The sequence below is a fragment of the Salmo salar genome, chromosome ssa10, assembly GCF_905237065.1.
Source record: "Salmo salar chromosome ssa10, Ssal_v3.1, whole genome shotgun sequence".
Taxonomy (NCBI): domain Eukaryota; kingdom Metazoa; phylum Chordata; class Actinopteri; order Salmoniformes; family Salmonidae; genus Salmo; species Salmo salar.
Genome location: NC_059451.1, coordinates 84972692 through 85000605, shown reverse-complemented (window position 1 = coordinate 85000605; position 27914 = coordinate 84972692). Strand labels below are relative to the sequence as shown.

The 27914-nt window shown below is 43.2% G+C and overlaps 3 protein-coding genes across 5 annotated transcripts; 1 reads left to right on the top strand and 2 right to left on the bottom strand.

Moving 5' to 3' along the window:
• Positions 1 to 99: 99 nt before the first annotated feature.
• On the bottom strand, positions 100 to 10227 carry utp4 (UTP4 small subunit processome component). The gene is made up of 17 exons (XM_014124267.2): positions 10101 to 10227; positions 9567 to 9735; positions 9180 to 9368; positions 8982 to 9066; positions 8029 to 8118; positions 7643 to 7854; positions 7264 to 7438; positions 7064 to 7155; positions 6786 to 6882; positions 6565 to 6629; positions 4626 to 4748; positions 3155 to 3311; positions 2913 to 3019; positions 1269 to 1364; positions 893 to 1078; positions 592 to 702; positions 100 to 423 (listed from the first exon to the last, which is right to left on the bottom strand). Exons 2-17 carry the CDS (start codon positions 9723 to 9725, stop codon positions 307 to 309), a joined length of 2061 nt encoding a protein of 686 aa, XP_013979742.1. The 5' UTR covers positions 9726 to 9735; positions 10101 to 10227; the 3' UTR covers positions 100 to 306.
• A 2-nt stretch (positions 10228 to 10229) lies between these two features.
• Positions 10230 to 12726, top strand: LOC106560882 (CTF8, chromosome transmission fidelity factor 8 homolog (S. cerevisiae)). Its single transcript, XM_014124271.2, has 3 exons — positions 10230 to 10450; positions 11194 to 11311; positions 11422 to 12726. Exons 1-3 carry the CDS (start codon positions 10425 to 10427, stop codon positions 11653 to 11655), a joined length of 378 nt encoding a protein of 125 aa, XP_013979746.1. The 5' UTR covers positions 10230 to 10424; the 3' UTR covers positions 11656 to 12726.
• On the bottom strand, positions 12087 to 26978 carry has3 (hyaluronan synthase 3). Of its 3 annotated transcripts, XM_045688170.1 has the most exons (6): positions 26146 to 26978; positions 24376 to 24737; positions 18988 to 19148; positions 17660 to 18304; positions 16819 to 16920; positions 12087 to 16696 (listed from the first exon to the last, which is right to left on the bottom strand). In XM_045688170.1, exons 3-6 carry the CDS (start codon positions 18988 to 18990, stop codon positions 15767 to 15769), a joined length of 1680 nt encoding a protein of 559 aa, XP_045544126.1. In that variant the 5' UTR covers positions 18991 to 19148; positions 24376 to 24737; positions 26146 to 26978; the 3' UTR covers positions 12087 to 15766. The 3 variants fall into 3 exon arrangements, with proteins under 3 accessions (XP_045544126.1, XP_045544127.1, XP_013979743.1); XM_045688171.1 differs by lacking the exon at positions 24376 to 24737; XM_014124268.2 differs by lacking the exons at positions 18988 to 19148; positions 24376 to 24737.
• Positions 26979 to 27914: the final 936 nt, after the last annotated feature.

Below are 27914 nucleotides of genomic sequence, written 5' to 3'. Positions count from 1 at the left end.
CGTTACACTAAAACCTAACCATTAACACAAAAGCACAATTTACCATTCTTGCTAACTTTAGGTGACTACCTTGGGGTAGATGACAAAACAGTCTGTACATTACAGTAAATATTTTATTTATTAATGTATCAGTCTTTACAAAGCATGGGTCAGGGGTGAAGACACAGGCTGTGTTCCGATTCCCTCCCCTGCTACCTGAAATGGCATTCTTTTAAAATCCAATGAATGTATGTCCACCTCAGGGAGAAGGGTAGAGAATTGAAGTGCAGCCACAGACACACATAAAAACACACTTCTCCTCCATGTTTATGTGGCAAACTTTTTCTGTCGGACTGGAGCGGGCAGCTGAGATGTGATGGCCAGGAGAGGGCGCTCCACCACCACCAGAGACTGGTCATCCAACAGGCTCACACACAACAGGTCCTACACAGGACATATCATAGGAACAGACACATGAATAAAACATACTGATTTGACCCGTTATATTTACAGGATTTAAACATCACTGTATATAGGGTATATCCAACAGAATCCTGATATTGTCCCAGTTTGGGTTTGGGTTCTACCTGGCCAAAAAGAAGAGACTCTCACCTGGAAGGTTTTGCATATTTTGAAAGCATGGAGGTGACTGGGCCTCTCCTGCTCTGATAGGCTCCTGAGGGTGATCTGATTGTAAAACTGGGTCTTCTGGTCAGGGAGGGGCTGAGGGGGAGAGAAGGGGACAGTGTTAATCTCACAGGCCACTTACAGCAGGTGTATTCTAAATGTTACATTCAATATGATCCATACTAGGCCACTAACACCAATAAGGCCATTATGACAAGGATTGATGAATAAACACTTGAAAGAAAAACAAAAAGGAGGATGCCTTAGGGAAATGCAGGTTTCTTACCAGACTTTGGTCGATTATGCAGAACATGTGCATGTCGTGCAGGACAACTTGATTTGGGTTTTTCTGGTTGAAGGTCACGTGGGTGACGGGTGTGTCCCGGTCCAACCACACGTTGTGAAGCCCCTGCTTCTGCAGCTTTCGGCTCCAGTCTGTGTACTGCTTCTCCACTATAGAGTACTCAAATAACTACAGACATACACCACAGAACAGTCAGCATAACTACACGTGTCAAGAGTACTAAACCATAAACCTACAGGGGAAATAACAATTTCAACAAGATGAATCCTGTAAAAAAGGTATAATTGAGAGATACTAATATCTACAACTGCAGTGGCAGTATGAGAGGTGGCAGTATGAGAGGTGGCATGGTGTTTACCTGTTGGTCAGCGTGCACCATGGTCAGGTTGTTGGTGGTGGGGTGGATCCCCATGGCACTGGGACAGGAACCATAAACAGGTACTATACAATGGAGCTGGAACACAAGAACAGGGCCATGAGAGGCTGTCATCGGTAGCAGATTATACAACTTTTACAATGTTACTTGTAGTCTAACAAGCAGCTGTAGAGCCTGGCTGGATCAGCGGATAACCCATTGTTATGACGTTGGCCTGTGGGTAAGGTTTATGACCCCCCCCCCCATAAATACCTTTCTCCCTTCCCCTCTCTGAATCTACTGAAGGACTTGAATAGCCTGTGTTAAATATAGAGAGTCTGGGAACATCAAACAAATGGGGAAAGGTACCACATATTTTGTTAATAAAACCAGTTGGAAATATGCTTGGGAACGTAATGAGTATGCATGTCAGTTCGGTTGTCATCTGAGACATTATGACTGATGACAGGACGACATAAACTGTACCTGAGAAAAGTATACGCCCTCTAGTTATCAGAGTCACATGGAATTGTTATGCAATTGAAATGTTTGATATTGAAAATGTTTGTTAGGAGATGAAATGTAATTTTAGCTTCCGAATGAGAGATTTGGGTTTTCATAAGGAAAGTGCCCTGCTCGATCAGTGGCCCAACCCTGTGAAGAGACAGGGGTTATAAACGATGAAACACCTCCCTCCCCCTCTCCACTATATAAGCCTTTGACGAAAAGATAACCAGTGGTTCCAGTACGGGAGGTCTGCAGCCTCTACGTTAGAAGGACACACATGTCAAGAACAGAACTAAGCCAACCTCGGCGTGAGCTTTGGTGGCGAATGGTATGAACTTTGAGCTTATTCACTACAGAAGTGCTACTTCCTAGCCGTTGAGTTAGCAGCGGCCGCTGCTTACGTGGGCTAGGAAAGGACGGATGACGGATCCAGTCTAACAACCAGACGAAGATACCACCACGTATCCAATTGACCACCATTGACATTCTTCCGAAAACAGGGAGATCTGCTGGCCAACCCGGCCAGCATCTACGACCAATCTACCGAAGCGCAGCTCAGAGTAAATATTTATTGCATTTTCCTTTTCCAAATGGGCGGTAATTTAGAATGCATAAGATAATGTATTTACGATAGCATAGCTGCTGTTTCTGTGTTCCTAAATCTTCCCGCTCTTTCATTCAAGCCCAACCCCCTTTCCTTTGTGTAACCAGCTTTCATACAGGTTCCGTTCACCAGGGGTGAATTCTGTATGACATCATTGTATTCTGTGTATTTGTAATTCTGTGTGATTAGTTAGGTATTTAGTAAATAAATAATTAAACCCAATTTTGTATTGCTGATTCAACTTGTTAGCCAGGGTTCGTGAAGATAGCCAAGAATTTACAACTTTCATTATGAGACTGAAAATAAGACAAGGGTTAATATTGACTGCTATCGAGGTAAAATATTACAAAGTATTTTAAGAGTTTATTCGGAAGATAACGGCTCTATAAATGTTCTTCCGTGGTGCCCCGACTTTCTAGTTAATTACATTTACATGATTAGCTTAATCAGGTAATATTAATTACAGAGAAATCATTTTATAAGTTAGCATGTCATATCACTTAATCCGGCATAGCCAAAGACACGACACCACCCACCTTTAGTTTCTGTAGATTGTAGACGTGGATCTCACAGTCACTATTTGCGGCCGCCAGCCACTTCCCATCTACACTGGTCGTCATTAGGTGAATGGGCTGTCTGGACCCTGGAGAAGGAAACGTCACAGAGTGAGACCATGCTGCCACAATCAGAGTTTAGAATTGGAATTATACAAAAGAAAGCTATGGTTTTTCAGTGAAGAACAACCAAATTGAGGTGACATATCGGAGGATCCACTGACCTGACTTGGGCTTGAGGGTGTGCACATACTTGCACTCAGACTGGGTAAGAGCAATAACGAGGACTGATGATTGGCTGGAGGCAGCAAACATCTTGGAGGAGTCCGAGGAGAAGCAGAGCTGGTGTGCAGAGCGCAGAACCTTTGGGAGTTTGGATACCTGGGAGGGGGTGACAAGTGAGGTAGTTCAAATATATTCAAAAAATATATATATTGCTGGCTACACTATATATACACACAAAGGTATGTGGACACCCCATCAAATCAGTGGATTCGGCTACTTCAGCCACACCCGTTGCTGACAAGTGTATAAAATCGAGCACACAGCCATACAATCGCCATAGACAAACATGGCAGTAGAATGGCCTTACTGAAGAGCTCAGTGATTTTCAACGTGGCACTGTCATAGGATGCCAAGTCCGTTTGTCAAATTTCTGTCCTTCTAGAGATGTCCCTGTCAACTGTAAGTGCTGTTACTGTGAAGTGGAAATGTTTAGGAGCAACAACGGCTCAGCCGTGAAGTGGTAGGCCACACAAGCTCACAAAAAAGGACCCCCTCCCCAACCCCCGAGTGCTGAAGCGCGTAAAATGTGTCTGTCCTCGGTTGCAACACTCACTACCGAGTTCTAAACTGCCTTTGGAAGCAACTTCAGCACAAGAACTGTGTCAATAGCTTATCATAGCCAAGCAACCACACACTCCTAAGATCACCATGCGCAATGCCAAGCGTCGGCTGGAGTGGTGTAAAACTGTGGAAACGCGTTCTCTGGAGTGATGAATAATAGTTCACCATCTGGCAGTCCAACGGACGAATCTCAGGAGAACGCTACCTGCCTGAATGCATAGTGCCAACTGTAAAGTTTGGTGGAGGATGAATAATGGTCTAATTGTTTTTCTGTTTTTCATTGTTCGGACTAGGCCCATTAGTTCCAATGAAGGGAAATCTTAATGCTACAGCATAGAATGACATTCTAGACAATTCTGTGCTTCCAACTTTGTGGCAACAGTTTGGGGAAGGCCCTTTCCTGTTTCACCATGGCAATGCAACCATGAACAAAGTGAGGTCCATAAAGAAATAGTTTTTCGAAGTGGAAGAACTGACCTCAACACCATCGAACACCTTTGGGATGAATTAATAATGGCATAGAAATAATGTCTGGTCCATTGGAATGATTGCAAATATCACCGCCCCTTGGAAAACTGAACACAATCCATGATCAGATTCCACAAGCTCAAATGACAATCAACAAGAACAGGATTTTATGAATTAGTCAAACAATGAGAAATCAAATCTGTAATGTTGACTTTAGCTCACAATCGAGGAAATCAGTTCATAACCAGAGATCAAATAGTAGAAGAAATATCTCAATATATGAATACATTTTGTTGTCATTGCCACTACTGCCAGAGCAACACGCATGATACAGTAGAGGCGAGGAAGCTGACTTTATCCACATTCAGGATTTGGTAATACCTTGGTAATACTGATGTTATTATTGTCCGTCTGCAGCCTGTAGATACGCATGCAGGACACGGTGGAATAGGCTAGCCATCCTCCACAGGAGGACAGGGCACTGCAGCAGATATGATCTTCACCCTGGGGGCAAAGGTCACAACAAAACTACAGTTAAACAGCATTGCTTTAACATTATAAACTCAGCAAAAAAAGAAACGTCCTCTTTTCAGGACCCTGTCTTTCAAAGATAACTTGTAAAAATCAAAATAACTTCACAGCTCTTCATTGTAAAGGGTTTAAACACTGTTTCCCATGCTTGTTCAATGAACCACAAACAAATAAATGAACATGCACCTGTGGAACAGTCGTTAAGACACTAACAGCTTACAGACGGTAGGCAATTAAGATCACAGTTATGAATCCTTAGGACACTAAAGAGGCCTTTCTGACTATGAAAAACACCAAAAGAAAGATGTTTAGGGTCCCTGCTCATCTGCGTGAAGGTGCCTTAGGCATGCTGCAAGGAGGCAGAGGACTGCAGATATGGCCAGGGCAATAAATTGCAATGTCTGTACTGTGAGACGCCTAAGACAGCACTACAGGGAGACAGGACAGACAGCTGATCGTCCTCGCAGTGGCAGACCACGTGTAACACCTGCAGAGGATCGGTACATCCGAACATCACACCTGCAGGACAGGTACAGGATGGCAACAACAACTGCCCGAGTTACACCAGGAACGCACAATCCCTCCATCAGTGCTCAGACTGTCCGCAATAGGCTGAGAGAGGCTGGACTGAGGGCTTGTAGGCCTGTTGTAAGGCAGGTCCTCACCAGACATCACAGGCAACAACGTTGCCTATGGGCACAAACCCACCATCACTGGACTGGCAAAAAGTGCTCTTCACTGACGAGTCTTGGTTTTGTCTCACCAGGGGTGATCGTCGAAGGAATGAGCGTTACACCGAGGCCTGTAGTCTGGAGCGAGATCGATTTGGAGGTGGAGGGTCCGTCATGGTCTGGGGCGATGTGTCACAGCATCATCTGACTGAGCTTGTTGTCATTGCAGGCAATCTCAATACTGTGCATTACATCCTCCTCCCTCATGTGGTACCCTTCCTGCAGGCTCATCCTGAAATGACCCTCCAGCATGACTATGCCACCAGCCATACTGCTCGTTCTGTGCGTGATTTCCTGCAAGACAGGAATGTCAGTGTTCTGCCATGGCCAGCGAAGAGCCCGGATCTCAATCCCATTGAGCACGTCTGGGACCTGTTGGATCAGAGGGTGAGGGCTAGGGCCATTCCCCCAGAAATGTCCGGGAACTTGCAGGTGCCTTGGTGGAAGAGTGGGGTAACATCTCACAGCAAGAACTGGCAAATCTGGTGCAGTCCATGAGGAGGAGATGCACTGCAGTACTTAATGCAGCTGGTGGCCACACCAGATACTGACTGTTACTTTTGATTTTGACCCCCCCTTTGTTCAGGGACACATTATTAAATTTATGTTAGTCACATGTCTGTGAAACTGGTTCAGTTTATGTCTCAGTTAATGAATCTTATGTTCATACAAATATTTACAAGTTAAGTTTGCTGAAAATAAACGCATTTGACAGTGAGAGGACGTTTCTTTTTTTGCTGAGTTTAGAAGGGTCATGAACGGTCATGGTGGAAAAGTTACGTAAAATGGTATTTTAGTGATTTCAAACTCTGTTTCCCGGGTCAAATTTCCCCAGAACATAAGGGAAGGGATAATAAACATAAAACTTTGATTTAGCTACATTTTCTGTATCTTAATAGCCTTGTCAGAGGAAGTTTATTTTTTTGCTGAGTTTATAAACTCAAGACTATGCCACTCAGATTCACTGTGCTCAGATAAGCTAAGAGGAAAGGCCAAAGGGTCTGGTGATCTTGGATGGTTCTACTGATCAAGTTGATATGCAGGAGCCATGTAGCTACCTTTCTCTTCAGAAGGAGGAGTTTCTCCGGCTTCCTCTTCAGAGGCAAGCGGTCTCCTGGCTTCCCTGAAAGGAAGACAGATGAGTCGTCAAATACTGCACACGACAACTATACCTACTAGACAAGTGTGATGACCACTGCCGTTTGTTTGAAAAGAGTCAACGATATTGACTGTATTTCTCCCATCTTCCTAGACAGTGTGTGTGTGTGTGGGCTCTCACCATGTCCATCACTATCTCCCAGTCTCCACAGCTCCAGTTGACCAGGGAACTGGAAGAGCAGCAGTCCTGCCTTCTTTGCACAGGATACTAGATTCCGCTGGGGAAAAAAACAACAAAACAGGATCAAACCCAGCCTTAAGGCAATTCTATAATAATAAAAAACACATGTTCATAGTTAATAGGAATATTCCATTGAATTCACTATTCAGAATCAATGCAATGGATATTATTTGTAACAACTCTGACACCAGAGTCATTTCTGCCATTTCTGTACTCACGTGGGGAAAGTGGATCTTCCGAAGTCCTGAAGCGTGTGACTTCTCATCAAACTTCTCTAAGAGGGGTCTCACTACAAGGTGGGTATCCATGCCTGAGAAAATAATATATCCAGAATGAGTCTTTATGCAGTCAATATAAAGCAACATTTATTGTACTACAGTAGCATTTCATCTTCCTCCATTTGAGCATTAGTACTGACCTCCAGAGACGATGGCAGTCTCGATCTCAGCCAGGGCTCTGACATCATGTGTGTGGTTCTTGAAGGTCCTGGTTCTGACCCACTCCTTGTCCTGCTGCTGATGCAGAGTAGGAGCAATGAACTGGAACTGGATCACAGTGCCTTCTGACGTCCCTGCCACCACACTGCTCTCGTCCTGTCAATCAAACACAGCCAAGTCAGGAAGGAAGCTCCATTCTAGTGAAACATAAACAGTAGTTGTGTCAAACAAATACATGCCTTCAGACATGTCAACCTGCTCTCTCCCCTCTGAATAAAAATAGACAGAGTGCACCAATCCGGAAGGAGAGATAAGATATTTGTTAACGCCAGGTGTCCATCACAGAGAAAATCCTCTCACCTTAGAGACAGACAGTGCCAGCACATCCCACTTGGTCACCAGGTGTGTTTTGACAAGCGTGCCGGTGTGTCCGTCCCAGACTTGGACCTTCCCAGCAGAGTCCCCGCTGACGACAGTATGGTCTGACAGGAAGGCCACGCTCCAGACTACTGTCTCCCGATTCTTAGAGCCTCCAAAGCCCCGGTCCACCAGGAGCCTCTGTACAGCATGACCTGAGACAGCAAACACCAGGGTTCAGGATCAAACTACAAGTAGCTACATGGACATCAGTGTACTGACAAAGACTGCAACTTAACGCCACAACCTCACTGGCCTATTGGAACAAGTATGAATTCATCACTACTGGTCGAATGTAAATTCATTATTCAAAGCAGATCATAGCTCACCAGTTGGAACATCAAAGACACGGATCATGTCCATCATGCCAGCAGCGATGTGTGTGCCAGAGGGGTGCCATGAGAGGGATATGATGCGACCTGAAAGACAGGATTCGAACGTTTAACAGGGCTGCACTACAACAAGAGGTTTAGTTCTCAACACCCATGGGCAATGTCCCTAATCCCATTGACAGTGTGAGTGAGGATGCCCATATAGCATAAGAAAGGCTGCAATCTAAGGAAGGAACACATTTTTAGACAATTGAATCAAATCAAATGCATTTGTCACATACACATGGTTAGCAGGTGTTAATGCAAGTGTAGCGAAATGCTTGTGCTTCTAGTTCCGACCATGCAGTAATATCTAACAAGTAATAACCTAACAATTCCACAACAACTACCTTGTACACACAAGTGTAAAGGAATGAATACGAATATGTACATAAAAATATATAAATGAGTGATGGCCGAACGGCATAGGCAAGATGCAGTAGATGGTATGGAGTACAGTATATCATATGAGATGAGTAATGTAGGGTATGAAAACATATAGTGGCATTGTTTAAAGTGGCTAGTGATACATTTAATTAAATCAAGATGGCAAGATGCAGTAGATGGTATAGCATACAGTATATACATATGAGATGAGTAATGTAGGTTCTGTAAACATTATATAATATAAAGTGGCTAGTGATAAATTGATTACATCAATTTTCCCATTATTAAAATGGCTTGAGTTGAGTCAGTATGTTGGCAGCAGCCACTCAATTTTAGTGATGGCTGTTTAACAGTCTGATGGCCTTGAGATAGAAGCTGTTTTTCAGTCTCTCGGTCCCCACTTTGATACACCTGTACTGACCTCGCCTTCTGGATGTTAGCGGGGTGAACAGGCCGTGGCTCGGGTGGTTGTTGTCCTTGATGATCTTTTTGGCCTTCCTGTGATATCGGGTGGACCATCTTACCTTTTTGTCTGTCCAGATTGCGCTCAAACTGTATGTGCTCTTCAAGTACTTCAAATAACTTCACTGTCCCATCTTCACATCCAATCTAACAGGTGAAAAACCAACATTTATAATGTTTTAATAGCAACAAAAATACACCGAAAGCAGGCATAATTTGAATATTTCTGAAAATACATTGATTCTAGAGGGGTAACTGACCGCTAATTGTGTCCCTTGAGTATTGCTGATGATGGTCCAAATGGGGCCCCCATACGCCTCCATGGAGTACTTGGGTCTTAGGTTTTCCAGGTCATATTCTGTGATCTCTCCATTCAGGCCAGCACTGAAAAGGCGTCCTCCAACCCAACACAGAGACTCAATGGATCGGGAGTCTTTCCCTGGGATAACCTGCAGATCCAAAACAAGTGTTAATGGCAAGTTTAGCAACCACACTGAGGCAATTTCTGTCAACAATGTCGATCAACAATGGCCAAACGAGAGCGGTTCAAAGTATTTTTTAAATGTGCTAGGCTGTAATGACCAAACATTACAAAATGTTTCTTTACATTCTGAACATGCCATAAAATAATTAAGTAAGCTACTAACTTTTTCCTGGAAATAGTGGTCAGTGAAGTTGAAAATCTCGACACTCCCATCCATTCGTGCAAGGGCTAGTCTCTCTGTGTGGGCATTGAATGCCATGGCTCTGATCGCTGTGGGCATGTAGTCGAAAAACCGAACCCGGTGCACTTTGAACTCCCCCATTGTTGCGTATCTAAGAAAACAGATACATGTTAAAATTAAAAAGAGGATCAATAGTTTTGCATGTAAAACAGTAATGTTAGCTAACGTTAATGGACTTAGTTACAATAACTAGTTGGCGGATAAACTACCATCATGCTAAACATATAATTTGAAATGTAAGCCGCAACAAGACAACTATCAACTACATAACTAGCCTACTTGGATAAAGATAGCTAGCTAAAGTTAGCTTACTATCTCACAATTTGGCCGGTTAGCTAGCTAAGCTCGCTGTAACATTACACTGAAAGAGCACAGCTTGCCTATCAACAAATAATTACATTATTGGCAAGTACCGATATATAATGAATATAGAAACAGTAAAACAAATACGCTTACTTGTATCGCCCCCTTCTTTAGTATTTTCTTCAATTTCACCAAACGTTCATTGCTAAGAGTTTCAAACGTTGAATTACAGCAGACACCACGTTGGACACCTTTGAACCGGAAACCCTAGATGTGAGTGACGCGACTGTGCGCCGGAAGAAGGTGGTACATGTTGCTGGCGGGAAAAACATGAAAACAATCAGGATTTGTCAACGACAGAATAAGCGTTAACGCATCATTCTATGTACCTAACAATGTGTAGTTAAGTGCCTATGTAGCAACTATCTTCTTCTCCTCACCCCTCTGTGTTTTAGTTATCTTTCTGCGAGCAGTACGATGGTTCAAATAATCATAAATTCAAGGTAAGACTTGCCAATCATCTGAATTCTTTATAAATGGTCAATTCACAGGTTCTGTCTGTCTCGTCGCAGTATAAAACATTGATTCAGAATAGTGTACCTTACCTAGCTATTTATTTATTTAATTTCATAAGATGTTAATGAGCAGAGTTAGATCTGTCAGCAGTATACCACCCTGCATCCCACTGCTGGCTTTCTTCTAAAGCTAAGCAGGGTTGGTTGGTCAGTCCCTGTATGGGAGACCAGATGCTGCTGGGAGGGGTGTTGGAGGGTCAGTAGGAGGCACACTTTCCTCTTGTTTAAAAAAATATCCAATGCCCCAGGGCAGTGATTGGACCCTGTGTTGGGTGCTGTCTTTCAGATGGTTAAACAGGTGTCCTGACTCTGTGGTCACTAAAGATCTCATGGCACTTATTGTAAGAGTAGGGGTGTTAATCCTGGTGTTCTGGCTAAATTCCCAATCTGGCCTTCATACCATCATGGCCACCTTATCATCCCCTGTTTACAATTGGCTCATTCACCCCCCTCCTCTCCCCAGTAACTATTCCCCAGGTTGTTGCTGTAAATGAGAATGTGTTCTCAGTCAAATTACCTGGTAAAATAAGGGTTAAAAAAATAAAACATGTGAGTGTCAATCAGTCTGCTGTAGTGTGTTAAAGATTCATTTATGTTTAGTGACTGCTTGATGTCTAGTTATGTAATTGGTGAGTATGTCTGTTTCTACTCCCCTATCCATCCCTGTCCAGTGTGGATGGGACTGGTCCTGCTGAGTGGCTTCTGGTTGAACTCCAGGGGGAGATGGTGTCCAGGCAGAACTCTGGACTGGCTGGGAACCTGATGGGAGATCTGCTCTACACCAAAGAGGTACAGGACAACATGGCACTATAATATAGTGGTAGTACACTCTTCTCTTACCTCACCTCTTTCCACTCTGAGATGTTGTTTATTGTCTTCACCTGTATCCCCGCCCCCAGGGTGTGCCTGTGCTCATCGTGGGACACCACATCCTCTATGGAAAGGTGGTCAAACTGGAGAAGCCCTTCGCTGTCCTGATGAAACACTCCGGCCTCCCACAGGGGGACGAGGTTCCCATGGAAACCAACCATCAGAACCCTACCACCTACTCTGTCGCCGCCCTCATCAAGAAGAAGCTCATTTTCAAGACTCGCCCAAAGCCCATCATCACTAATGTGCCCAAGAAAGTGTAGTAAAGTACTTGGTCGTATGCATTAGGGCTCACTGTCGCAAAACCCTTTTTACTGAAAAATTTGACAAGTTCAGATTGTCTCTGTTTCAGTGTTCCGTTTTGTGCCTAATGACCCTGGTCACCTCTGTGGGAGGAAAGTACACGCTGCACTCTTAATGACTTCAAATCCACAAGTATGGAGCACACAGTGAAAGACTGTATTTGGGACACACCCCTCTGGCTTGAGGTTATGGACCATCTGGAACTAGACTGTGTGCATATTTGTTTAGATATGTAAGTGGTTATGCTCCTGGAATTTGCTGTATGTGGTGGTGTATTAGTAAAATCAAGATATTTCAATCATTTTAGCATTTTTGTGACAGGATTTAACGTGTTGATATGCCATTTGTACTGTGTTTATTTTCAGATGGGAAAGAAATCAGTACAACAGTGGAATGAGAATGTTTTTATTCAGATACAAAAACATACCGTTTTTCAACCGCTGTACAAGTGTAAAAAATAAATGTTCTGATTGAAATTGAAATACAAAACCTTTTGCCAAAAACATGTTTTTTTATACTGCATTTAAATATGTTCATAATGAAATACATGGGTGGTTACAATACTTTATTTTCAGCTATTCTATACCAATGAAACTATATTTGTTATGTTGTGTATCAATAGCCATATGCTGTTGCTTGATTGAGAGTTTTTTTTTTAACCATGCTACTGTGTTAGAAATGTTATCTGTTGGTTAATTACTTCTACATGACAGTTACACCTACCTCTTCTAAATCTACGTATCATTCCTAAATGGTAATATAAAATAAGTCTTATCTCTCATCCATGTAACTACACAAATACCAGTGTAGCAATGTTGAGCTCTAGAGACCAAACTACACTGAATTCACTGACCATGATGTGCTAGCTACATCATATTATAAACATGATGTGAACAGCTGTCGTTTCATGAAATGTCAGAACCCCATAATTCCTTTTAAATATAAGCCGATTCTTCACCCCATCATTCTTGCGCATCTTCAAAATATCTTTGAATATGTTCAATACAGAAAATATATTACTTTGCAATATTCTTTGAAACATTGTCTTTTGTAAACATTGAATGATGTATGAGCTGAGCTGCCATGGCTTTTTGGTTAGGCTCAACAGTTGTTCTGCGGCATTGAGAGAATGCTTAGAAAAGTCTGGTATAGATTTTAGGTCACGTTAAGACTTATTGAATAGTTCTATAATTATATACAAACTAGTTCTATTATAAGAATGTTTTTCCATGTAAGATATGCCTACAAAATATGGGTGGACATCTACTGTCACTCAGCGTTATGAGACCCATTGATTTATTGTCAAACATGAGTGGTCTGAAACTGTCACAGCTCAAGGGCCTGAGTGTACATCAGAGGCAGGAAGTATCAAGGAAATCAAAAATGGCATTAAAGACAATATTGTAGACTGAGCAGATGTTCAGCCTGACAGATAGGCTACTATAACAAAGATTGTATATGATATCTACACACCATACAACTCAATTTCAGACAACAATCACAGTCATCTCTGTATTCTATTTATGCCTCTAATTTCTTCATGTTATCCCAATATCTATACCACTGTGAGTCTTATTACACAGTCACATTACATACACCCTTGAAAGTAGAGGGAAAGGTAGGCCTCATATACGTTTGAAGACAAGTCAGATGATTAAAAGAGATCAGTTCGCTGTCTGTACACAATTCTAAACACTAAATTCAGTGTTCCTGCATTCTGTTCTGATTTCTGAAAGAGGGCCAAATGGGCTGTATGGGTGTGTGTTTAAGGGAAAGGGAGGTCCCTTCTTGGCATGCAGATGGAGGTATAACCATAAAAGTAAAAAACACAATTTTTACTCATGATGGCTAAAGGGGTGATAAGGGATTTATGTTTAAATGTAATGATTAAATAATTCTACCCTGAAACGTACCTATTAGTGATTATTAGTTTATGTAGCATGTATAATGAATAATTAAAGTACTAAATGTAAGTCCCATAAGGTTTAGTAGAGACCTGTGAGGAAGATAAATGTATGCGTGTATGTGTGTGCCTAAGAGAATACCGAGAACAATTAAGACTGTGTTTGGCTTGACCTGGCTAGAACTGAGAAACCTATGATAGGACAGGGAGTACTTCTCAAGGTTCCTCTAATCTCGGGGAATGGAACGGACAGCGCTGGGTAGTGATAAACAGTGGTGAGAACTCTGGGGAGGGATACAACTCACCTACTGTTCGTGTGTATGTATGTGCGTAGGATATCTACTGTTTGTGTGGATGTATGTGCGTAAGTAGGAAATGAACTATAAAATGAATGTCTCTGTATTATGGACTTCAGAACGTTCTCTGAATAAACTGTATGAACCTTTTGCATAAGCTGAGTCTTTGCCTAATTATTATTAACCCAGTGTCTTACAAACCTTGGGGATTAGTTAAAGCTTATTGATTGTTAGTTATTATCATTGGGATTGAAAATTCTCTTGACAAGAGGCCAATTCATCCAGCCACACAGTAAATCACTTCCCCCCTCTGCGCATGGCCACTTCCACCCCCACTCACACTCTCTGGCCTTGTGACTCCAACACGTTTTTAAATGCACCGCCTAAAACAAAACCCATTCATGACCGCTTAAATTGCGAGTATACTTGCATTCAGGAAATAACTTCAAAGTATAGCATTTTTTGGGGGAGCTGTTTTATCGATTTAACTCCAATTTCAGTATGGGAAAAACAACAAAAATGGTGTGTTCACAATTCATGGCCACCAATACTTGAATGAATTGCAAACAATCTTGTGTCTCGTGTCAGGGGACATTATTCCTGTGGTTAATGTTGAGGTTGCAGTTTTGAGCCCCAATAACAGCTAACTCTGATTTACAGCCAAGACAACACTGCAAATGCATATGGATGGCCGCCTACCAAGTTTGTACTTTAATATCTATTCAGACTGTGAAAAGGGAAAGAAAGTCATAACACCTTTGATCTCCTTTGTGTGGTCATGGAACTATACTGTACTGTCAAATTGACCTACTGCACCATTGGTAGAGAGAGGCTGAGCCACCCTGTAAACAAGCGTTATTTCTTGTGTCTTGTTTGCACTTTCAAGTTATGCAATTCTCACTGAATAAAATAATATTAACACAACTTAAAAAGCACAAGAACGTAAACTTCCACGACAGTATCTCCATTCTCCAACAACAAAAACATGTCAACTTAGACATGGCACCTACACTAATACCAATGGCCTTGATAAAAGGGGATCATGGTTTTCTATTTTCTTATTCTGGATTTAACAACTAATAACAGAAATGTGGAGTTAGTACTTGTATTATACTAATGGTAAGGCATGCGTCAAAAAACAAGTGGTCTTTGGTCATAGCAGTTTACATGATGGAATGAATGATGGATTATCCTCAGTTGGTAAATTATATCCTGTATTGAGCATTGATACTGTATGTAATGTGTATACAACGTGGCACCCATACAATAAAATGCCCACACAAAATGAACTGACTCATTCAATTGGATGTAAATATCCTTGCGGGCGATTGAAGATTGGACTATTACCATATGAGCTTTTATCTTGGGCACTGTTCAACAGCACGAAAAATGTATTTATGAGTTATGTTATGTATAAATGTTGGATTGTCTTTAAATTACTGTATTACAGAAATACAACTGTAGATCATTGTGTCACCTGATTGAGGCAAATAGGGCCCTCCGTACATGTGTCTTACTGTCTCTATGTTCAGTTATTCCACTCATGCTGGAGACATATCAACACTGCTTCATACTGTTCATACTGACACATATACTTGTTTCGATAAGCCCAAACCTCCAGGCCTGTGTCATAGCGCTTACAATCTCTTGTAAACGGGTTGTTTGATAATGTGCTTTATATCTATGGAAAGCACCATGCCCTTGTAACTCATGACCACTGGTAGAGCACTCTACAACACATTCATACCACATATGTCCCTTAGAACCAGAGGTTTAGCACCATGGAGACAGAATGGCATGAGAGGGGTGGGGCCAAAGACTGGCTCAGCTGTTCCAGCAGCACCATTGAAACATTGACAATTGATCCATGTCTTATGCCTCTGCATACGGCAGGTGGTATTGCTCCTCCCTCTTGTTGCAGCGTTTGGCTACTATAGCCAGGTAAAGAACCAGCAGGATGACCCAGTAGCAGGCGTACAGGATGGCCCCAGCGATGAGCAGGGCTTTCTCTGTCTCACTGAAGGGCTCCTGGGTCTCACAGTAGATGGTGTATGCCACCCCACCCAGCAGCACAGCTCCCCACACTGTGACAGGCACTGCCCCAATGAAGTTCACCACAATCTTCCTCCGCCCTGACGTACCCCAGCCAGCCTTGTTGATAGTGAGCAGGGCAAAGATTTTGGCTGGCAGCAGGCTGGACATGTAGAGGAGGGAGTAGAGAGACATGAAGATCATGACCAGACTGCCCCTCAGGAAGCATGCGTAGGTAGCCTTCACCATGCCAACCAACTGCACTGTCAACAGGAAGAGAAGGATGTTCCACAGGCGCCCACGGTAGAACAGGTGGATCACAGTGGCAACCAGGAAGAAGGGGAAGAAGCCTGTCACCACAGACTCATAGGTCATCCAGAGGCTGTGCTTGTGGAACCAGAGAGCGTTGTACAGCCACTCCCTGAAGTAGGACTTGCTCCAGCGGGTCTGTTGGTTGAGCCAGCGGAGGTAGCGCGTTGGCGTTTCAGTCTGGCACTGGGAGCGAGCGGTGAACTTGGTCTTGTAGCCGAAGCTGAGCACGCGGTTGGTGAGGTGGCGGTCGTCACCGAAGCTGCACTTGCTGCCCAGGAAGGTCTGGTGATACCAGGGCTCCAGGAACTGCTGCAGCAGAGAGTTGCGGTACATGCCCAGGGGACCACTGATACACTGCACACAGCCAAAGTAGGACTGGCAGGCCCGCTCCACGTTGAAGGCCATCCAGTAACGCACACTGCTCAGGAAGGAGAGCCACGAGTCATACTTATTCAGGATCTGAAGGGAAACAATAAGAGGACAGGAGAAACTGTTGCTGATGATTGACTCAGTGTACTAGTATAGGAAGGAAGACAATAACACCAATGTGAAGGGTCTTCTTAGAGAAAGAAGTCTCTCACCTGAACATCTCCACCTACTCCCCCCACCTTTGCATCCTCTTCTAGAATCTTCAGCATCTCTATGGTGCACGCTGGGTCCAGAACTGTGTCTGAGTCACACACCTGCAATGGCACACACACGGGGGCCTTATTTCTACCCTTATAATATAACTGACATGAAGCCAAGTTGGTGGTAATGTGTATTGGTTTTGACAGTGGATTAATCTGATTTGCTTATCCATCACACAATAGGCTATTGGTCTTACTATTGATGTTATGATAGCTGTTGGGATCATACAGTATGTCTATAATACACACTGATGTGGTCTACATTAACAAATGAGCGATTAACTGTCTATTGATGAGTGAGAAATACTCAAGACGGTAGCCTAGGGCCACAGCAGGTGTTTCAGTTCCATTGTGTTTTATCAGATGCCAGTCAAGTTACCTGAGAGAAATTAGAGACTGCTGACAGCACACAGGTGTTCCAGAAGCACACAGGTGAGGGTCAGCTGAACAACTGAACTTCGAGCCTGACAATGCAGTAATGCACTGTTTATGGCTCAATGTGCATCTTTGTTTTTATAACAATCCACAAGCCCAGGAGCAATACAGAAATATCAGTCCGTTGCTATAATATGTAATAAAAGTGTGTGTGTGTGTGTGTTGTGTGTGTGTGTGAGTATATGTGTGTGTCTGCATGTGTGTACGTGTTCGCAGCTTTGTGATATTGTTCTCTAATCGAAGAGCATCAAAACAAGGCCTTGTGCCAATGTCTTCGGAGACTCAGTCACAATGAGATTTCTATCAAGCAGGACGGAGGACACACTGATGCAAAATTCAACCACTGAGAAAGACTTACCTGCATATAGTCCACAGAGTCTCCCAGGGCTTTGAAAGCTGTGTACATCACCTCTCTCTTCCCTCCCCACTCCTGCATGATACAGGAGTAGCGACAGTTCCTCACCAGCCTGGCCACACGTGCAGCCTCCTCCGCATGCAGGGACGCTGCTCTGGCCCCCCCTCCGCCCACCCCTCCACCCCCGTCACTGTGATAGTTCCCCTTCCACACCACGCTGCCGGCCTGGTCCGCTCCACCCATCACTTCCTGAAAGATGTCCATCATGTAGCCGTCCTCCAGCCTGTTCCCGTCCACCACCAGCACCACCTTCAGGCCGGGGAAAGAGATGCGGCGCACGCTGCGGAGGCACTTCCTCAGGTAGTCTGGGTCCTCCTGGTAGGCAGCGATGCACAGGGCCACGGAGCGCCGCAGGTGCTGGGGCCGGGCGGGGCTGCGCATGTGTCTGTGCTCCAGGAAGGCAAACAGGCTCTGGAGGAAGAGGTGCAGAGACAGGATGGCTCCATACAGGCCGAAAGACAGGTGGTGCTGCTCTGTGTGGATGAACTGGTAGCCAGTCACGTAAGCCAGCAGGATCCCAAACAGGACCACAGCGGCGAAGAGGGTAGTCGTCACGATATGCAGCACAGTCCTACAGCGAGAGGGCATCTAGAGGGAACAAGAGAGGGATTGGATTCATGATTCCAGAAAGAACTGATGGACGAAAGACAGAGCTCATCCACTGTGCACAGATGTTCAACGTCTAGTTTTTATTTACATTTGGTTGAGTTGTCAACTAACGTGAATTCAATGTGAAATATATATTTTTTAACCATGTCAATGGATTTAGGTTAAAAAAAGACTACAATTACATATACATTTTAGTCATTTAGCAAACGCTCTGACGCAGAGCGATTTACAGTGCATTCATCTTAAGACAACCACATATCATATTCATAGTAAGTACATTTTTCGTCAATAAAGTGTCTATCAGCAAAGTCAGACCTATCAAGGGGGAAAGAATGGCAGTGTTAGTTCACAAGTCTTTTGGGGGGGGGGGGGGCTGTGGGATTATTTAAGATATTCTTTGAAGAGGTAGGGTTGTTGCAGATGTTTTCAGAAGATGGGCAGGACTCTGCTTTCCTAGCTTCAGGGGGAAGCTGGTTCCACCATTTGGGTGCCAGGACAGAGAAGAGCTTGGACTGGGCTGAGCGGGTGTTGCCCTCCCGTAGGGGTGGGAGGGCCAAGAGACTAGAGGTTGCAGAACGGAGTGCTTGGGTTGGGGTGTAAGGTTTGAGCATAGCCTGAAGGTAGAGAGGAGAAGTTCCTCTTGCTGCTCTGTAGACAAGTACCATGGTCTTGTAGTGGAGTTGTCAACCGTGATGGAGAGGTCTTGGAACAGGCTTCCCTGGGAGGAAGAGCAGCTCTGTCTTGTCGAAGTTGAGCTTGAGGTGGTGGATGGCTCCATACAGGCTGAGATATGTGCCAGGCATGCAGAGATGCGCGACGCCACCTGGGTGTCAGAAGGGGGGAAGGAGAAAAGTAGTTGAGTGTCATCCCTTCCTTTAATTACTTTTTTTCAAATTCAATTAGTTCTCAACTTTGATTCAACGTCATCACATTGAATTTTCCTGTCTTATCTGTCACACTCTTCATAACCAGTCTTCTTCTGAAACATAAATAACTATATGCACTGTTCATAACACTAAATATGTAAAGATTAAGATCTAAACATTATCTCAAAAATTCAAAATGAAAGAATGTGAATGACCCCACCTACAGAAAGCTGAATAAACCTGGGGAAACAACATAGCCATTTACAACCTTTAAACAATAAATGGAAACGAGACCAGTTCACTGAGTTAGACATCTGCTGTTGCCCCCCCCTCCCCCCACAGGTTAATTACTTTAATTAAAGACCAGGCAGGGCATGGCCGGCACTCAGGAGTGGCCAGAATGGAGAACAATCCCCCCCTTTCATTGATGAAATTACCTCCCTGTGCCCCCTGCTTCGGTTCTGCTGGAGCAAGACGGCCTTCATTCACAGACCTCATATCATAACATCCACTTGAGGGGAAAGCACTGGCAGAAATGGAATTCATAAGGTGAATTTAAATCATGGTCCTCAGGCAGTTTACCACTCATCTTTTCTATACAACCTGCATTCAATGTAATAATTTACATTTACGTTTACGTCATTTAGCAGACGCTCTTATCCAGAGCGACTTACAAATTTGTGCATTCACCGTAATACTCTGTAAGCTACTTGTAGGCATTGTCAGTACTGTACACCACCAGGATAAGTAATACACTACCTGAACAGAATTTCCATAATATTACATTATTCCATTAATATTACACCATGCCTGATATTGCGTCTAGAATTGCTTATGTGAAAGTGAGTGCAGATTAATTCAGTGTCCACTGACAACACATATACAGTAACTATTCCCCTCTGAGGGCCAGTCTATGATCTGGGGACCATGGGGGACAATAAGAGGGTGAGGCAGCCAGCACGCCATTAATACCCCCTGGGCATACAGGAGATGACAGGCAGGCAGACAGACTAATTGGGGGGGGGGGCTGTTAGCAGTCAAGATTTTAGAAGAATAGAGAGGGGGCTCCATGTCAAACTCCATGGACTGAAAATCATGTTTCAGGTAGAAAGAGGGACTTCCAAGTTGGACTGCACAGCCGATGAATAAAACAATGAATAAATGAAACAAAGAGTAGTTACTGTTTTTATGGCATCTTGAAAATGTAGAGTAGTTGAGTAGTGTCACTGATCCCTGATACAGAAATCCATAGAATTCCAGCCTTTGCAGTGGCACATCACCAAAACATACTGTATAATCACCTGGAATTTCTGGACCTCACCCTCTTTTTCAATCTCTCATTAACATCTCCTCAATGAAAAGAGAGAAGAGAGACCGCACTGGGCACAAACTGATTAAATCATATGTTCTTTCAACGTAATATGTCAACGTATTGTAACATGGAATCCACATAGAAAATACATTGGATTTGAAAAAAGTCTTCAATGTAAACTGTTGTTTTGAGGGTGAAATTTCAACCACAGCATTATGCCATCGTGGTAACCACTTGACAAACCTTCTATAAAATATGTTGAATTTGTACCTTTGAAACAAAATCAGTTCTTCAATGTAATATCCGCTAAAAGCAAAAAACAGGGAAGCACCTCCTACTGAATCGATCTACAGCTACACTTTGGTCTCCCATCCAGGGTTTTAACCAAGCCCAGCTTTGCTTCAATATGTATCACTGACTTTTACCAATGTGCTATTGTGAGGATGATTGCTGAGAAATATCCACTTATTCACTGTTGCTATCAAAGTCATTCCAAAAGGTAGATTTAACAGAGCAAATTAAATGTAACTATACTTTTTCACTCATATATCATCAATGATGCTATTAATCCTATATAGCATTTGGAAAGTCATCAACAGCTATTGTATAAATTCAACCCAGGGTTCAACTAAAAAGAGACAAGACATACAGGCCTAAGGTTTCAAGCTTTGGCTGATTTCAAATGGAATCTACAAGTTAGTAGTAATCTACAAGTTAGTAGTCAAAGTAATTTAGGAGACTCTTTATTCAGAGCGACTTACAGGATAAATTAGGGTTAACCTTTACTGCAGTGGGCTAAGTCAAGGTCACAGAGAGTGATTCTTGGTAGTCATAAACAAATCTACTTTGAAACACACCTCACACACATGGTTATAGGCAACAACAAAAAAAGAAGACACCTGTACCATGTCAGATACAGAGTTGAAATGTATTACATTTTGGGTTTGCATCCCAGTATTACACTTTATACAGTACAGTACCAGTCAAAAGTTTGGACACACCTACTCTTTCAAGGGTTTTTCTTTATTTAAAAAAATATTTTCTACATTGTAGAATAATAGTGAAGACAGCAAAACTATGAAATAACACATATGGAATCATGTTGTAAGCAAAAAAGTATTAAACAAATAAAAATATATTTTATATTTGAGATTCTTCAAAGTAACCACCCTTTGCCTTGATGACAGCTTTGCACACTTTTGGCATTCTCTCAACCAGCTTCATGAGGAATGCTTTTCCAACAGTCTTGAAGGAGTTCCCACATATGCTGAGCACTTGTTGGCTGCTTTTCTTTCACTCTGCGGTCCAACTCATCACAAACCATCTCAATTGGGTTGAGGTCGGGTGATTGTGGAAGCCAGGTCATCTGATGCAGCACTCCATCACTCTCCTTGGTCAAATAGCTCTTACACAGCCTGGAGGTGTGTTGGGTCATTGTCCTGTTGAAAAACAAGTGATAGTCCAACTAAACACAAACCAGATGGGAATGCGTATCGCTGCAGAATGCTGTGGTAGCCATGCTGGTTAAGTGTGCCTTGAATTCTAAATAATTCACTGACAGTGTCACCAGCAAAGCACCCCCACACCATTACTCCTCTTCCTCCATGCTCCACGGTGGGAACCACACATGCGGAGATCATCCATTCACCTACACTGTGTCTCACAAAGACACGGCGGTTGGAACCAAAAATCGCAAATTTGGACTCATTAGACCAAAGGACAGATTTCCACCAGTCTAATGTCCATTGCTCGTGTTTCTTGGTCCATGCAAGTCTCTTCTTCTTATTGGTGTCCTTTAGTAGTGGTTTCTTTGCAGCAATTCGACCATGAAGGCCTGATTCACACAGTCTCCTCTGAAAGATTGTGTCTGTTACTTGAACTCTGTGAAGTATTTATTTGGGCTGCAATCTGAGGCTGGTAACTCTAATGAACTTATCCTCTGCACCAGAGGTAACTCTGGGTCTTCCTTTCCTGTGGCGGTCCTCATGAGAGCCAGTTTCATCATTGCGCTTGATAGTTTTTGCGTCTGCACTTGAACAAACTTTCAAAGTTCTTGAGATTTTCCACATTGACTGACCTTCATGTCTTAAAGTAATGATGGACTGTCATTTCTCTTTGCTTATTTGAGCTGTTCTTGCCATAATATGGACATGGTCTTTTACAAAACAGGGCTATCTTCTGTATACCACCCCTAACTTGTTGCAATTGCTCAAATGCAATAAGAAGGAAAGAACAAGGCACACCTGTTAATTGAAAGGCATTCCAGGTGACCTCATGAAGCTGGTTGAGAGAATGCCAAGAGTGTGCAAAGCTGTCATCAAGGCAAAGGGTCGCTACTTTGAAGAATCTCAAATATAAAATATATTTTGATTTGTTGAACAATTTTTTGCTTACTACCTGATTCAATATGTGATTTTTCATAGTTTTGATGTCTTCACTATTATTCTACAATGTAGAAAATAGTAAAAATAAAGAAAAACCCTGAAATGAGTCGGTGTGTCCAAACTTTTGACTGGTACTGTACATCACAGAAAACTGAAATAAAACAAAACCATTTGACATAGAAACACTGGATTTTCAGAGGGTTTAATTATTCATTTATTTGATTAATTATGAATAACATTCCACGTGTGAGGCCGCTAGAGAGCGATTTGGTCATTTTACTATGGGCTATGTGCCTTGCTCAAGGGCACATTAACAGATTTTTCACCTAGTCTGAATAGGGGTTCAAACCAGCATCCTTTTGGTTACTGACCCAATGCTCTTAACTGCTAGGATACCTGCCGCTAGGCAACCTGCCACCCCGTTTAAAGTTTGATTTGATTTAGGCCTATTAATTAACTTAGATTTTTGGTTGGAGACTTAAATCTCATACACCTACCAATTATCAATTTGTAGACAAATTGGAATTCAGTGGCATAGACGGAACTATCCAAGGATACATCTCCTTCAAATGATGATATTTGGTTGCATTGAGAACCAAACACAATTCAAAATCACTTTTGCAGTAGAGTAAATATTAACTTGTCGACCAGTTAACAAACAATATGTTGGATTCAGGTGGAACTATCCGAGCAGTAGACACATCTACGTTAAATGTTGATATTTGGTTGCATTGTCAACCAAACACAATTCAATATTACTCTGTAATACAATAAATAGCCTAAAGTTAGGTCTATCTTACAAACTAACATAAAAGTATTTATTCAACTTTAAAATGATTAATACATCCTGGCCACATTTTGAGGTTGTTCTGACAATAAATGTGTTACGTAATTATAGAAAGCGTGCATGTTCAAGTGCATGTAGGTCTCTGGAAATCTTCACAATTGTTATAATAATCTGCGCAGAATCTCAAATGACATTAATCACTTGCACAATGTACTTAAATAATCTCAACTGCAATTCAAGACATTTAGTTGTGCTAGTAGATGAAGCACAGTGATAATACATGAAGTTGTTGTTTAAACAAAATATCTAACATTGTATTCCCATTTGAACTTTGTTGTGCTTTTAATTGGTTCAAAGCGCAGTGATATCGCATTCAACTGACAACTAAACCAAAAATCTGACATAGATTTTCCATTGGAATTAGTGCTTTTAGGTGCTTGACAGCATACTGATAACACATTGGGAATTCAACAAACCTTTGACTGTCTGTGAGTGGATAAAAATAGTTTGTAATCTCATTGATCAAAGTATCAACCAAATATTACCCAATTATTGACATGGTGTGCCCAGTGGGACCCTTCTACTACAATGCACTTTCAAGCACTGAGTATAATTCTACATTACGACAATAGAGTTGGGGGAATACCTGAACAGTATTGTTAAGTCCTTAGAGTAGTGAGTGGTCAAAGGCAAGTACTCACTGTGGTGGTAATGGTGACTGCTGGAGAAGCAGGATTTCAGTTCATGATCAAGGCTTTTTCTGTCCCTGCTAGCTAAATATACATCTCCTGGAGTATCTCCTGGAGTATCTCCTCTATCTTGGATGTCCCATTCAAATGAAGAATCTGCTGTGTAATCCAGTGGCTCTAGGGTGAGCTGCAGTTCAGCATTCACAGAGGAGAGCCAAGCACAGGCACAGGTAGCTACCCAGGTCCCAGGTAGGTATTTGCAGGTGTAATGTGCCCCTCCAGCAGAATGAATGGATTGTATTCTCAGGTATGATGGCAGGCTGGTGCAGACTGAATGAGCATTTGGGCTGTGGGACAGGGGCCATCTACAGAGGCTAGTGAAGAAGGGTAGGAGGGAGGAGAGGAGGGAGGGATGACAGAAAGCAAAGGAGGGGGAGTGGATGACCATGTGAAGGGAGAGATGGATGGGGCAAGTGAGTGGAGTCTCTTGCTAGCTGGGTTTCAACTTGACTCTTCATCAATCTACTCTATCAATACTGTAACTCCCACAGCCTTGCTTTCATGAGTCATGGTTCATCCAATCAGAGACAAGCCTGTGAATCAAAGCCCTGGAGTTTTCTCTAAGAAACCCAGTGGACCAGAGATCTTTCTGCTTTCCATGCACAATAGACTCAGCTTCTTGCAGTATGTATTTAGTAATATTGTCACCATGACTCAGAATTTGATAGTATATCATCTTCAGTTAGGCCAATGTATAACAATTCACATCTATTCCCCACTAGAGGGCTCTCTTTTAATCTCACAACACATTTACAATGGCCGAGGCACTTTCAAGGAGTACACAAAAAGCAGAGACTATATGGCAAAAATAACGGATCTCTTTTCTTAAATTATTGAATATAAAGTAATCTTTCATGTTCCCCCATACAAAGACACATGTGGTTGCAGTTGTCCCCCAGAGTTTTGGTAAAGCAGCCAAAGCACCTCTGTGGCAGACTGAGCTGAGGTAGTTGGTAACTGGGCCAGTTAGTTAAATAGAAACCACTGAGAAACCAGCACCGCTTCCCATGAGGCCTGATGGCAAATCCCAACAGGGCCTTTTCAAATGGCCACCAGACCCCAATTTGGGGTCGACCAGTGATGCCATGGAAAGTCAAACAGTCAACGTTTTTCTTGGAGAGGTCAAGTCTTCAAACGGAATTCTGAGGCGTTGCTGTTGTTTCTTTCCAACGTTCCGCCAGCCTCAGGGAACCAACCACTGTGCTCTACCACAAAATACATCATTCTGTACCATACACTTTCAAAAAACTAACCTGACACAGGCCGACACACACACGCACGCACGCACGCACGCACACACACACACAAAGAGACATTCATCTCCTCATAAACAGAATGTGACTCATTCTTTACCCCATGACATACTCCCTCTATTTCTAATACTTACATACAATTAAACATACATATATTCTGAGATGGTAATGTTTGTTTCAAACTAAATGTTACTTTCTACCTTTCATCTGACATCCTTTTTTGGCCATCAGCACAGTGAACAAGCACATTTTCTCCATAAAATATTCTGCATACATTTGCTTTACACAAGGCTCTCTCTAAATTTTTATGTTCTTACTTACACAGAGGTTTCAGAAACGTACCATTCTTTCTCTCTCTCTCTCTCTCTCTCTCTCTCTCTCTCTTTCTTTCTTTCTTTCTTTCTTTCTTTTTCTTTCTTTCTTTCTTTCTTTCACACATAGTAACATAAAACATAGTATTGTCCCATACCTTCCTGATCCAGTAGACTGCTCAGGCTCTGTCTCCCCCACTGGAGTCACCCCTGCAGCTCCGTCAGGCCGCCTGTGTGTCCGTTTGTCCACCCCCGGCTCCCGGTCTGCCCCACTCAACCACACTCTGCAGCACAGCACACTACTTGTTCTGCTTCCCACTCACACTACATCTTTATTCCAGCTCGCTTAATTCGGGAGTCTCTCATCCAAAAATACAGCTCTACTTCACTCTCAGCCTCCTTCTCCTCCGCCTCCCCTGTCCCACCTCCCCCTGCCCCTCCTCCTCTCCCTCTATCTACCTGGACAGTCTCAGGGCATGAAGGCCCTCAGATCCCAGTCTCACCCAACAGCTGAGAGTTTTAGGCAGAGATAAGTGTTCAGGAGGATAGCAGATGAGCTGATCCCATCCCTGATCCTGGTTGGATCTCACCCATCCGGTCTTGAGTCCATGTCTGCTCGGTGGTCTCTCCCATGGGCAAGCGGTCGGGCCACAATGTGGTAGAGGTTGGAGGTCTAATACTGGGTCTCTGTAGCCTCCTGCCTGCCTGTCCTTCAGTCGCCCTCTCTGTTTCGATCTCGCTTCCCTGCTGCAGTGGAAGCTCCACTCTGCATCCCTTTGCAGCACAGCCCAAATCCCAGCTCCCCTCTCCTCTGTCACACTGTCCCGGCTTGGTGCATAGCTGCCCAGACTGATGCTGCTTTTCCTCCTCTCCCCTTCAAGACCCCTCTACCCTCTCACTAGCTCCCCCTCCCAGCTCACTGCAGTGTAGCCAGCCTCCAACAAGACTCAGGACTGTTCAGGCAGACCCCCTCTCCTCTCCTCCACACTGCCTGGCTCAAAGCATCCTTTATGGGCTTATTTATTTACCCACCCCTCCTCTCCTGCGCCGGTGCTGCCGACAGCCTGCAGGTTCGACACAGGCTGATAGACTGAGGGAGAGAAACTGCAGAAAGCTCTGACACACACACTCAGTACATCCTGTAATCACATACACTACTCAAGTCATACCCTGAACACCAAGTTACCAATTATCTTATAACACATACTGTATACAGTATACAACTGTGTCTGGTCCCACTTACTCTCTCACCCTCACACTCCATATCCTGCTCAGAGGGTGTGGCAGTACTGTAATTAGTGTAAGAGACATTTCATGGATAGCAATGGCATGGGGCCTGTGGGGTGGTACGCTACCTGGCTGGCTGTGTTTCAGGGTTACTGCCCTGTGGTGAGCTGAGGTGAATCAGAGCATAGCATCACACTATCAGAGCATCCCTGTCACTGTGTGAATGTCCTTGGCAGTCAAGCTGAGGAGAAAAACCCTGGCAGGCTGGCACACACATAATTTCTGCATTTCTATGTCGGCTGCACTAGTATGACTTACCTGAACCTCATGTTGCTTATAAAGGTAAACTCAGCAAAAAAAGAAACGTTCCTTTTTCAGGACCCTGTCTTTCAAAGATAATTCGTAAAAATCCAAATAACTTCACAGATCTTCATTGTAAAGGGTTTAAACACTGTTTCCCATGCTTGTTCAATGAACAATAAACAATTAATGAACATGCACCTGTGGAACAGTCTTTAAGACACTTTAAGCTTACAGACGGTAGGCAATTAAGGTCACAGTTATGAAAACCTAGGACACTAAAGAGGCCTTTCTACTGACTCTGAAAAACACCAAAAGAAAGATGCCCAGGGTCTCTGCTCATCTGCATGAACGTGCCTTAGGCATGCTGCAAGGAGGCATGAGGACTGCAGATGTGGCC